Source organism: Chiloscyllium plagiosum, chromosome 21 (genome assembly GCF_004010195.1).
Source record: "Chiloscyllium plagiosum isolate BGI_BamShark_2017 chromosome 21, ASM401019v2, whole genome shotgun sequence".
NCBI classification, from domain to species: Eukaryota; Metazoa; Chordata; class Chondrichthyes; order Orectolobiformes; family Hemiscylliidae; genus Chiloscyllium; species Chiloscyllium plagiosum.
Window position 1 is genome coordinate 13,716,305 of NC_057730.1, and position 13,031 is coordinate 13,729,335.

Below are 13,031 nucleotides of genomic sequence, written 5' to 3' on the forward strand. Positions count from 1 at the left end.
TTGAGCCTTAGTGTCGCATGATCCATCAAACAAAGACTACATAAACTAAAACCAGTACATTTAACAAACCTACAAAAATATCAAAGATCAAAGACAACAAAAACCAAAAAATAAACCAACATATAAAGTGCCTACGGCGCTGAATAAGGTAACATGCCCCCTGACCAAAAGGGGCAACTACCCATCCCAAACTGCCCATAGGTAGGCATCTGGCCATCCCAATCATTTTTCCATCGCCTAGCAAGAGCTTCACCACAAACACAAGCAGAAAAGAAAGTAAATGCACCATAAAATGGCAATATGAATAAAGAAAAGAAAAAGATTTTTTAAGAGAAAAAAGGGGTAAATACCTCACCCATCCTTTGGTATAACGTAACTCAGAAATTGAAAGTACACATCTCAACTGCCGCCAAACATAGTTTAAACCAAGTTATTACCAATAGAAAATACATATAGGAAAGGAAAGCTTCAACCGAACTTTCTCTTTTTTTTGAAAAGAAACAATAAAGACATAACCAACAATACTACTATTTGTACATACTATTGTTCAGATTAGGTTAATTTGTCCACAAAGTCTCTTGCCTTCTCCGACATGTCAAAAAGATGGATGGATACATCTAAGGTGATCAAAAGCACCGCCATATACCTCAGAGAGTACTGAATCCCAAGCTCCCTCAGTCTTCTCTTGACACCGTCATAAGATTTTCTTTTCTGGATCACTGCCGCTGAGAAGTCCTGGAAGAACATGATCTTAGAGCCTTCGTAAATTAGGGCCTTCGGATCCTTCCGCTGGATTCTGGAAGCTTTCTCAATTATCTCCTTAGCTCTGTAGTGAAGAAACCACACCAGGAGAGGACCGAGGACGTTGACCCAAACCTGATCTCCGTGCTGCGACCCGGTGTGCCCTCTCGATCTTCAAGTCTCTCATGCCAGCTCCAAGTTAAGGAATTTCGGCAGCTAGTCCTCAATAAATTCCGCAGGCCACTCACCTTCCTTACCCTCAGGCACACCGATGATCTGAATGTTTTTTCCTCTGCCCCTGTTCTCAAGATCATCCACTTGGTCGCGCAAATTATGGGCCTGTGTCTCCAGGGCTTGGATCCTATCCAGAGAGGAACTGGCATCAGCTTCCACCACCGTGACTCTGTTTTCAACCTCATCCAATTTATTTTCCAGGTCTCCCAGCTGCTGTTCATGCTTCTGCAGCATGACTGAGATCGGGGCCAGCTTCTCCTCTATTTGTTTACCCCAGCATCTTGAGATTTCGCGAGCTCCTTCGCCAGGACCTGGAAAGTAATTGAGTCCGAGGATCCTGCACGAAGGGCCTCGGATGCTCCTCCTCTCTTCTTCGGCATCTCTGGACGGCAAGAAATGCAGGTAAGTTAATTTTTTTAGTTTCCTGGGACTCCACTACCTTTCTAGAATCCCAGGATATCATGATGGTCCAGGATGGGTGGGTTAAAAGTTTGTCCCGCTTGTGCTGCAGTGCGGAGCTCTGCAAAGCGATCTTCTCAGATCGCCACCATCTTGGATCCCCTGCTCCTGGTCTCTTCAATCAGCAGCACAATCACAATTCAACTTCACTTTAGTACATTCAAGAGAAAGTTAAAGGTATGGGGATTATAGATGTAGCATAAAATAGACTAAAGATTCATTTCAGATGGCTATTGGACCAGTGGCATTTTAGATTCCTGTGTGCAGACAGTTGCAACATAACCACTGCTGTCTATCTCCGCTCCCAACAGTGGGTTATCAGGGGTCAGACTAGGGTCAACTCATGATGATACCCTGTCAGACATCACATTAGAGTCAGTCCAGCTTATCCACTGGTTTCAGATTAAGAACTGAGAGGTGAGAACCAGAAACTGAAAAGCCTTAGGTAGGAGCCATGAGGATGGGGTTGAGGGCTGGGGGAGGGTGAGTAATTATTACCCCACCTTGTCAGACCTGAACCCAAGGAGGAGGGCAGTGGAGCTGATGTCAACAGGTTGTTATGCAAACATAGAAAATAGGTGCAGGAGTAACCCACACAGCCCTTTGAGCCTGCTCCACCATGCAATACAATCATGGCTGGTCATCCAACTCAGTTCCCTGTCTCCAATTTCCCCTTATACCCTTTGACCCTTTAGACGAAGATCCTGGGGTCAGGGGTGTAGTTGGTCAGCAGGATCAGGAAGGTGGAATGTCCTTCCACAGCTCCTCACTCAGTTATGTAGTTCCCCTGCTCCCCAGCCTGCTCCTGGCGCAGGGTCATTAAATCCTTCCCAGTGAGTCACTGGAGACCATATTAGTTCCAATGATTTTCAAGAAGGATCGGAGAGGGCAAAGGGAGAGACAGCACTGTGGGGGAGTAGGACGATAGTGGAGTAGCCACCCAACATTTCACATCCACTCACCACCCCCATCCCCAACTCCTCCAAAAACTGCAGAGAACCAGGTCTGATGTTTATGTTTTTTAACTTCTGGCTTGGAGTCATAGAGATGTACAGCACAGAAATAGACCCTTTGGTCCAACTCATCCCATGCCACCCCAATCAAGTCTGCAATGACCCTTCAAAGAGCATCCCACCCAAACCTAAACCCCACATTTACCATGGCTAATCCGCCTAACCTGTATTTCACAGGGCAATTTAGCATTGCCAATCCACCTAACCTGAACATCTTTGGACTGTGAGTGGAAACCGGAGCACCCAGAGGAAACCCCCACAGGCACAGGGAGTATGTGCAAACTCCACACAGGTAGTTTCCCAAGGCTGGATTCAAACCCAGGTCCCTGGTACTGTGAGGTATTTGTGCTAACCACTGAGCCACAGTGCCACCCCAGCTTTTGCACTCTCCAACCTTCTCAATGCTCTCAGTCACAGAGTTCGGTTCAATGAAATGGATCAGCTGGCCATTTATGGTTAGATCTTTTCTAATCGGCCTGTTGGGAGATATTATGATAATCTCTGAAACAATGGAGAACTGGGCACAAGAAGAGCCCTTTACCATTTACGGTAATTCTTCATTGCCCTAGTCTACCATTCGAAGCAAGTCAGTGATGTCTGAGTTCTATTACGAGACGCTGGTAGTGCCTGAAGAACGAGCACACAGCATGCTCAATGGTACAAGTCTGGAACCGTGAAGCTCAACAATGCTTCCACACTTACCGACGGTGATGCGGGTGTGCAGACTCAGCAGCTCCACCAGTGCATTGTTCAAAATCACAGCTGCCAACGCTACAAGGATGTATGTGAGACTCATGTCAAACACAATGGATGTTCCTGCACCAGAATGAAAAGGCAGAACACAATTACAAGGCAGCCACCGAATTGTCTTGCCACTGCAGAAAGAGATTCAAGAACAACGGAGATCAATTTAATCCTTGATCTTCCTTTAGAGGTTACCACTTCTGAAAGCTTTGCTTCAAGGAGTGGAGGGGAATGAAAAGAGATGACTGAGGAAAGACAAATGGTATGGATAAAATACTGGAGAAAAGCAGAAAGACAAGTATAAAAGAGGGGAGAAAATAAAAGAGAAAAATAATAAGTGAGATAAAGAAAATGTTTGAGCCGGAAAAATAGGAGAGAGAAAGGAGCAGAAGATGGAGAGGGAAGAGAGAAAGATATGCATTTGCAAAAATAGAGTTGCATTACAAAGATTGACAGCAGAAATGCAATACTTATCTGATTATTTGACCAATAATTTTAACACAAAGGCATTAGCAGAAACATGTACATGAGAAAAACATCAGGAAATTGGAACGTAAGTGGGGAAGACCAATCCGAGGTACATGATTCGCTGATATCATTTCTTTGTGGCAATGTTAAGGAGCATTATGAACAGCAGAATCCCATTTTACTGACACAGTGCTGAGCATCTCTCATTCAAGCTTATCCAAGTGAGGAACACACTCAGTGGAGACCACATCTCCACCACAACCTGAAAACTCACTTTTATTTCAATGATATATTTCTTCCTTAAAGCTTTTCTCTGTCAAGTTGGTGCACTGTAATGACAAAGCTTAAAAACGGAAATCCTTTTATTAAGGATCATTATCCCGTTGAGGAGGCTTCAGGCCATTTTGCCTCCAAAAACCTAATCTGAAAACTCTACTCTTCTTTGGTTAGCTGTGAGGAATAACACCATAGCATCTGGGGCAACCCACCACATTTCAAAAAGAAAAGAGAACATATGAACAAACCGACCAACAAAGTTCTTCAAAAAAATGTTAATACACCCTACTTCCTAAGGTTTTCTCATCCATTAAAAAATTCCAGGATTAGATCTCCATCTTCACCAAAAACTAATCAGTTCTTCCTTGGGTTATACCTTGCCTGGGTGGCAGGGTTTTGTTGAAATTCATCCATTAACTTTTGAGATATATTGTTACAAACAGACTAGTAAGGCAAGAAACATTACCTTAATCCATCTTTAGAGATGAGGTAATTAACGCTTTTAAGATACACTGAGAGGGTTTAGTAGCTCTCGTTCTATCTCCATTTCAGAGAGACTGCAGTATTTTGCCCCACAATTATACCTCATGTCCGCAGCATCTTGTGAGAGCTGGCATGAGCCACAAACCCCACCCAGACATCAGCTGTAAGTCCCTGTGGTTACTCAAAAGAGGAAGCTGAGCAGATTTGGCCATTTGATGTATCTTGTTTGAGATCAACTATGAGCACAGATCAAACCAGATACCTTCCTGATCTAGAGAACTTGCAGGTAGGGAAGGCAGATCACCCTAAGCTGCTTTGATGACTGTAATGTCCCGTACACTTGTGTATCGTTCCTTGCACAGGAACTGCACCTGGGTATTTTTGGTGAAGGTAATCCACGTCAGTGATGAAGCTGTTGTAAGGCAGTAAGAATCCAACTCCAGCCAAAAGCATCGCAAAGTAAATGCCATGATAGCTGTCCCTGGGCTGTGACTCAACATCTGCAATGTAAAGGCATAAGAGAAGATTAGAGCCCTGCTTTAAGGTTGTTGCTCTATCCTCTTTGTTGTTCACGTAGCAATGGAGTAGGAGCAATTGCACTCAAGCCTGCACTCTCAGCCATCTATTCATGGGAAAGTGTTATGTTGGGGGTCGCAGACACCAACTGGATAAAAGGGAAGATGAACATAGCCCACTGTCACAGCCAGATTCAGTCTGGATCCATAAAGCAGAGATCAGTGGCTGTTGAAACAAAGTCAGAAAATGCTGGAGAAACTCAAAACTGCTTTCTCTCCACAGATGCTGCCAGACCTGCTGAGTTTCTCCATCAATTTCTCTTTTTGCAACAGTCTGGTTCCAGCTGGGATTAGCAACAGTTTAGTAACTGTCCTGTTGTCAGCGATTGCAACCCCCAGCTTTCCCCTTACTCCCAATTCCTCTTAAACCATCTGACCTTTACCCTGTATCTCCCCCAACTCCATTCCCCACAACCTTACCCTCATCCTCCTCTGAGTTGGAGGAGGATCCTCTATCCTTCTTTGTCGAACCCTAAACTAGCGCAGTCCTCAGCTTGGCTTCTTTCTTAAGGCAATATAGGTGTCCTTCCTTCTCTCTCTTTGTCAGCCTTGGTCAGGCTTTCTATCCTATTTTATTTTTGTGTCAGATCCTGACCTGCATGTGCTGTTTGTTTTAAATCAAGGAGCATCATTAGAAAATGCACATGTATAAAGTGGTGCCGATAGATTTCCTTTCAAACTGGATTCTGAACTTCCAGTCTCGGTCTAATGTGACGTTATTGACTGACTGCCGTGAGAGGTCTGAGACATTCCCCGCTGGTGTACCCGGGCTTATGTCCATCAAACCGATGGGCAACAAAAGGACTTGCCACTTTCTTGACAGCTGTGAATCACAATCAATAATTCAGAAAGTTCAGCAAGGAGTTGAATGTGCTGAATAGACTGATCACAGTGAGAGGCTGGGCTCTGATCTGAGGGTGCCCTTCAGAGAAAGTGGCAACCTTTTATAAAATAAACATTTTATTAATATCTAGACCGGGCTGCATCCTGACTACCAGCTGGTGGAAAGGGGAAACTGCTCCTGTAATCTCATCCTGCAGCTTGGTGTGCTGATAGCTGTGTAGGTAAATGCAGCAAGTGGTGTGACAATAACCATCCAGATGAGAAGGTCCTGGGATTGATTGATTGTTGATTTGTACTGAATTAGGGGACTTTCTGGGTTAGTAACTAGGCTCAGGAAGTGGAATCAAACAGAGAATGACCAACTCTGGAGTTCAGTTTTCATAGGGCTTAACAATGCTTTCAAGAATATCGGCACTTTTCCATTATTTTATCTCCAAAAAACACAGAAAAGCAGGAATATCTGAAATTGCTTTAAGTTATTTTCATTGCCTTCATCATTTTGAAGATGGATGAATTTCAGAACCAATTACATCGCAACGATTCACAAATACTGAGTTTTATTGACCATTAACATTTTAAAACCTTTAAGACATTGAGTTTTGAACATAGTAGAAGGCAATGCAAAAGAAAAAAAGGAGCTTCACCATAAAAGAGATTAGTATGTTGATCAATAGAAGTGATTAAAGTTAAAACTACAAACTGGGGAAAACTAGTGTGAAAAGGCATGAGGCCTTGGCTGGAATAAGTAGGTGGCCATAAAATATCATTAATGTCCTTCAGGGCAGTAAGGATGGGGTTTATCACCGCCTGTAATATGCTCAGACAATAAATGCTGACCTTGTCTCTGTTTAGGGCTGATGCTGAAATAAGGATGGTAACACAGCTGACATTAAGATATGCAATACAGAAGGCAGTTGGATGACCGTGGGCATATGGTTTGAGTAATCTTGGATTATTTGCTTCATGAACATTGCCTTCCCGGAAAGAACTCAGCCGCTTGGCTTTTGTCTTTGTAACCCTGCTTAGCTGTGCACCTGCACATAGGACGGCACTGCACCATGTCAACATGGGATTTTACTTGGCTCATCGTTCATGAGGTGCTTTTTTGCCCTTGTTAACTATTCTTTTGTGTGCAATTTTAAATGATATAGCTCTGAATTTCTGAACAAGCAATTAAAAACTTGAATTGAACACACATCCCCAGAATGAATGGAAACAACATACTCACAGTCACTCTCACACACACAACGGGTATCACCTGGTTCATTGACTATGGACATGCCTGTACTGCCCTGTCTCTGTCTCTCTTTAGTCTGAGGCTCTTCCTCCTCCAATGGGTAGCCATCAAAGCTGAAATTCATCACCACATTTCCCTCTGGCGTCTGGACTGGTGTGCCACTCCTGAAACTTTCTGTGCCCAGGGCAGCCATCCTCAATCTTCTTCACCAGAAAGATAAAACCTCCTAGGGGCAGAACAGAAACATTCAGCAGTTGTTTAATCACAACGTCAAGCATTTTTAAAATCAGTTGTAATTGCCTGCGTACAAAAGTAATTTCAGGAAAAGGATTATCTGGTCCAGACAAGCCTAGTGGTGAAAGATGTGAAGCCCAGGGGTTTCAGTTAGTCTCCAAGTTAACAGGCTTTTTACTTTCATCTTTAATCTCAGATCCAAATGTTGAATAAAGTCAGCTGTGAACAAATCAATGCTTCTTCAAGTCAAATATGGAACTTAATCAAAGGAATTCAGATTTAATCAGAAATTCACAGCTGATCAGTGGAATACAGTAAGCTCAGTGGTGCAGAGAGTAGTGGATGGGAAATAAACCTAGTCTTAAAGAAGGAGGGGACTCGGTCATGTGGCATGAGTTACTCTCCTCATACAGAGTCAGTGGCAGAGAGGGAGAAATCACAAGTCGAAAAGAGGGGGCAAGATATTGTTGTATGCGCATCATATGATTTGCAAACCTGGTTCCATGTGCCCCATGCGTCTAATATTCATTTAGTCACTGCTCGCCCACCCTTTTCTTCAATTAACAATTTCATCTTTCCACACATTGTGAAGAAATTTGTTCAGAGCTTACCCCTCTCCCTCTTGACCCCATTTGCATCACTACGGCTGGGCATTAAACACATTCCACTTTATGATTGAGAAAGTTGTGGGTTCAAGTCCAATCTAGAAACCTAATAAAATGACACTCCCCATGATGCACAGAGGGAGTGCTGCACTGTCAGAGGCACTCTTAAACCAAGGTCCCACATGCCATCCTCGCAGAAGGTAAGAAAGCCTATGGACTATCTGAAGAAATGTTCTGATCAACATTTATCCTTTTCTCAACACCTAAATCCAATTATTTGGTCAAATTTTTGTTGTGTTTGAGAGAGCTTGCTATAACCAAATTTACTGTTGACACTTTATTGGCTGTAAAATACTTCATCGCATCCTGAGATTGTGAGAGGTGCTATGAAAATGCAGGTTATTTTATCTACAATAAAGAGGATCTTGATAAAGTTGCCATAGTAGTATAGAAGAACTCCTGAATGAACAACCTCACAATTCACTAGATTGGTCTTGAAACCAAATTTACCAGTTTAGAATTTGTGCAAAAATTTTGGAATTACTCTATAGGAAGCTCTCATGGATTGGCTGCCCAGAAGGTTAATTGTCCAGGTACTACTGTCTGACAGCATTCCTCAAATCCATGACTTGTATCATCTGGAAAGATAAGGGAAAACTAACATCTTCAAGTTTCCCCACACATCATAAACCATCAATGGTCACTCAAAACTACAGCAAACGTTGTTTTAACTGGCATTTAAAAAACACCACTCTCGATAACCAGGCAAAGATTATATACCTCAAATACTGTAAATAATACTGTACTTTTCTGTCCAATTATTGTAGATTTTTAATTTATTTACCTCAATGTAAATATGTCTGTTGTTCAATTGAATGGTCAAATGAAATATCAACAGTTGATTCAATTCCAAGTCAAATTCTCCTCAAAATCTCCACAATGTTCAAGTAATCGGTTCAGGGTGTGGGTGAGAAGGCTCTCTGCTGGTAAATGTTATTAATAAGGCAAAGTTGCATTATTTTTAAGTGTTCTATGCTGTAAATAAAGTATAACAGTGATGGGTACCCCCCCTCCTGCATTATATTTCTTATTATTCAATGTGTGTTTTTACATTGATTTTGTGGATCTCTTGATTATTTGGAATACTTGATCAACCAGCACTCTCCTGGTCCCACAGATGCCTATTAATATAAAGTTAGCTGCTAATCATTTATCAACAATAAATATATGGATCAAAATTCTGCAGCTCCCTCCCTAACAGAACTATGGGGTACATACACCACAGTGGTTCAAAAAGGGTGCTCTCCACCACCCTCTCAAAGGCAATTGGGGATGGGCGACAATAGTTGGCCTTCTCAAAAAACCCACAACTGCAGAATGAAAGTTGAATCACAAAGTTGTGCTTCCTGCTGTTCAGAGTTGTGCTCCCACCGGGAACACATGCCCCAGGAGCACCGTCAGGGATATACAAACTAAAGGTCACAAATTAGATCCAATGAACAGTTCCAGGTTTGCTAAGTTTAAAAGCACAGATAGGTTTTGCTAATTTGATAGTAATGAGTTAAAAATCACACAGCACCAGGTTATAGTCCAACAGGTTTATTTAGAAGCACTTGCTTTCAGAGCAGTGCTCCTTCATCAAGTAAACCTGTTGAACTATAACCTGATATGTGATTTTAACTTTGTACTCCCTAGTCCAACACCGGCACCTCCACATCATTGATCGTAATGAGCATAGTAAACTTCTATCTTTTCCACATTCCTTTCACATTAATGCCATGTATATTAAATTGTAATGACTGAATCTTTTGCTCATTTTCAGTTGAAAAAGAAAATTAGTTTTATTGTTTATCAGAAATCCACTGTGCAGCCACACAGCAGGAGCATTACAGTACCTGTTAACACACATACAGCCTAAACAAAAGCAGCTCAGAAGAAAATATTTAAACAGGCACATGCAAGATTGGTCCAATAGAGTTGAAATGAAGTGTAAACAAGCATATAATTCTCAAAGTATAATTTTACAGTCTAGATTTGACACAGATGCACGCTAACATCTTGTTAAGTGTTGCACTCTCCACACTAATTGCAGACAGTCATGTAGATTTAGCTTGAAATGTTTGCTTTTACATAATTAAAATGAAGGCATTGTTGCTTTATCTAACTGTAATATAAAATATGTATGGGGAGCAGCTGTTTGCAACAACCTTCCCACTGTTAATTAGCAAGTGAGAGCCCTTTATTCATTTTAATGAATTTTGCAAGTTCTAATGTTTGATCTAAATAATAATTTATTGATATTCAGCAATGTTGGTATTTCAAAACTAGTGTAAAACAAGTATAAAAAATTCAGATGGTTCCACACATTTGAATACATCACTTAACCTATGGTTGGCACCTTTTAAAACCTATTAAAAGTGGCTTTCATTGAAGCAATAAAAATTGGCCTCAGAATGTCATATTGAACTCTGGGACCTCAGAAATATCCAATTTTCCAAGAGTGCAGTTTGTTTTATTCCTGTCATTGAAATAATCTAATTTTCAATCTCCTGACTTCTATCCACTTCGGTCTTGTTTATATAATACAGTGCAATAGTCCACTTTATGTCAAGGGATTAATATGAAGAATGCGTTTACACTGGAGGGATGATCAGTGTGGCCAGACAACAGCAATGCAAGATAATTGTGGACCTGATCAGGGAGTCGCGGAGGGAACGGTCTTTACGGAAAGTGGATAGGTTTGGGGAGGGAAATATATCCCTGTTGGTAGGGTCCGTTTGTAGGTGGCGGAAATGGCGGAGGATGATGCGATGTATACTGAGTTTGGTGGGTGGAAGGTGAGGACCAGGGGGATTCTGTCCTTGTTGCGGTTGGAGGGGTGGGGTTCGAGGGTGGAGGTGCGGGGCGTGGATGAAATGCGCTGGAGGGCATCATCAACCAAGTGGGAGGGGAAATTGCAGTCTTCAAAGAAGGAGGCCATCTGGTGTGTTCTGTGGTGGAACTGGTTCTCTTGGGAGTATATGCGGCAGAGGCAGAGGAATTGGGAATAAGGGACAACATTTTTACAAGAGGCAGGATGGAAGGAGGTGTAATCCAGGTAGTTGTGGGAGTCAGTGGATTTGTAGACAATATCAGTGAAACAGTCATGCTTGTGGATCTTGGGTAGGAGGTAGGTGCTCTCAAACTATGAGGTTAGAAGCTGTGGATGGGAGATCCCCTGAGGTGATGAGGTTGTGTGGGGTCTGGGAGATGATGGTTTGGTGATGGCGGGGGGGTGAGGTCTTGGTCGAAGGGGCGGTAGGAGGAGGTGTCTTCAAGTTGGCGCCTGGCTTCAGCAGTGTAGAGGTGTCTAGGGATCCACAAGCCTGACTACCCCGGCCGAGCTATCATCTCAGCCTGCTCCTGCCCCACTGAATTCATCTCCACATTCCTCGATACTGTCCTATTCCCCCAGTCAGGGAACTCCCCACATACATCAGGACACCACCCACACCCTCCACCTCTTCCAAGACTTTCTTTTCCCTGGCCCCAGCACCTCATCCTCACCATGCACATCCAATCCCTCTACACCTCCATCCGCCATGACCAGGGCCTCCAAGCCCTCTGTTTTTTCCTCTCCTGACGTGCCTACCAGGACCCTTCCACTGACACTCTCATTTGTTTGACTGAACAGTTTCTCCTTCGAGTCCTCCCACATCCTCCAGACGAAAGGGGTCACCATGGGCACCCACATGGGCCCCAGCTATGCCTGTCTCTTTGTTGGCTACATGAAACAGTCCATCTTCCGCAGTTACATTGGCACCACTCCCCACCTTTTCCTCCACTACATTGATGACTGCATTGGCGCCACCTCGTGCGCCCAAGAGGAGGTTGAACAGTTAATTCACCTGGACCATCTCTGATGACTCCCTCCTCTTCCTGGACCTCTCCATCTCCATCAACGGTTACCGACTCAACACTGACATTTTCTACAAACTCACCAACTCCCACAGCTACCAGGATTACACCTCCGCCCACCCTGCCTCCTGCAAAAATGTTAATCCATATTCCCAATTCCTCCGCCTCCACCGCATCTGCTCCCAGGAGGACGAATTCCACCACAGAACACACCAGATGGCCTTCATTTTTAAAGACCACAATTTTCCCTCCCATGTGGTTAATGATGCCCTCCAGCGCACCTCATCCGTGTCCTACACCTCTGCCCTCGAACCACATTCCTCCAACCGCAATAACTGCAGAAACCCCGCCCCGGTCCTCACCTTCCACCCCACCAACCTCCACCCCATCAATACATTGCATCATCCTCCACCATTTCCAACATCTACAAATGGGCCCCACCACCAGAGATATATTTCCCTCCCCAAACCTATCCACTTTCCGTAAAAACATTCCCTCCGCGACTACCTCATCAGGACCACAACCTCCCAACAACCCACCCTCCCCTCCCAGTACCTTCCCCTACCACCGCAGGAATTGCAAAACCTGTGCTCACAACTCCCTCCTCACCTCCGTTCAAGGCTTCAAAGGAGCCTTCCACATTCATCAAAGTTTTACCTGCACTTCCACACGTCATTTACTGTATCCGTTGCTCCTGATGCGGACTCCTCTACATTGGGGAGACAGGACACCTACTCACAGAGTACTTCAAAGAACATCTCTGGGACATCCGCACCAATCAATCCCACCACCCCATGGCCAAAACTTCAACTCCCCCTCCCACTCTGCCAGTGACACGAAGGTCCTGGGGGCCTCCTCCATCGTCACTCCCTTACCACCCAATGCCTGGAGGAAGAACGCCTCATCTTCAGCCTCGAGACTCTCCAACCCCAGGGCATCAATGTGGATTTCACCAGTTTCCTCATTTCTCCTCTCCCCATCTTACCCCAGTTCCAACCTTCCAGCTCAGCACTGTCCTCATGATCTGTCCCACCTGTTCACCTTCCTTCCCATCTATCCACTCCACCCTCCCCTCCAACCTATCACCTTTACCCCCACCTCCATCCACCAATTGCACTCTCAGCTACCTTCCTCCCAGCCCCACTCCCATCCCAAATATCTCTCTGCCCCGAGGCACCCAGTCTCATTCCTGATGAAGGGCTTTTGCACGAAATGTCGATTT

General features: G+C 43.9%; 1 protein-coding gene across 6 annotated transcripts in view; it reads right to left on the reverse strand.

Annotated features, from left to right (window-relative positions):
* slc29a4a (solute carrier family 29 member 4a) overlaps positions 1–13,031 on the reverse strand; it is a 145,794-nt gene that overhangs the window by 41,779 nt on the left and 90,984 nt on the right. For 4 of the 6 annotated variants that reach the window (XM_043711279.1, XM_043711278.1, XM_043711281.1 and 1 more), the window contains 3 exons: positions 7,065–7,299; positions 4,790–4,918; positions 3,150–3,263 (listed from right to left, as the gene is read on the reverse strand). In XM_043711279.1, coding sequence (XP_043567214.1) covers positions 3,150–3,263; positions 4,790–4,918; positions 7,065–7,266 — 445 coding nt within the window. In that variant the 5' untranslated portion in view covers positions 7,267–7,299. The remainder of the gene's footprint in view (positions 1–3,149; positions 3,264–4,789; positions 4,919–7,064; positions 7,300–13,031) is intronic. The other 2 variants (XM_043711283.1, XM_043711282.1) reach the window with 2 other exon arrangements.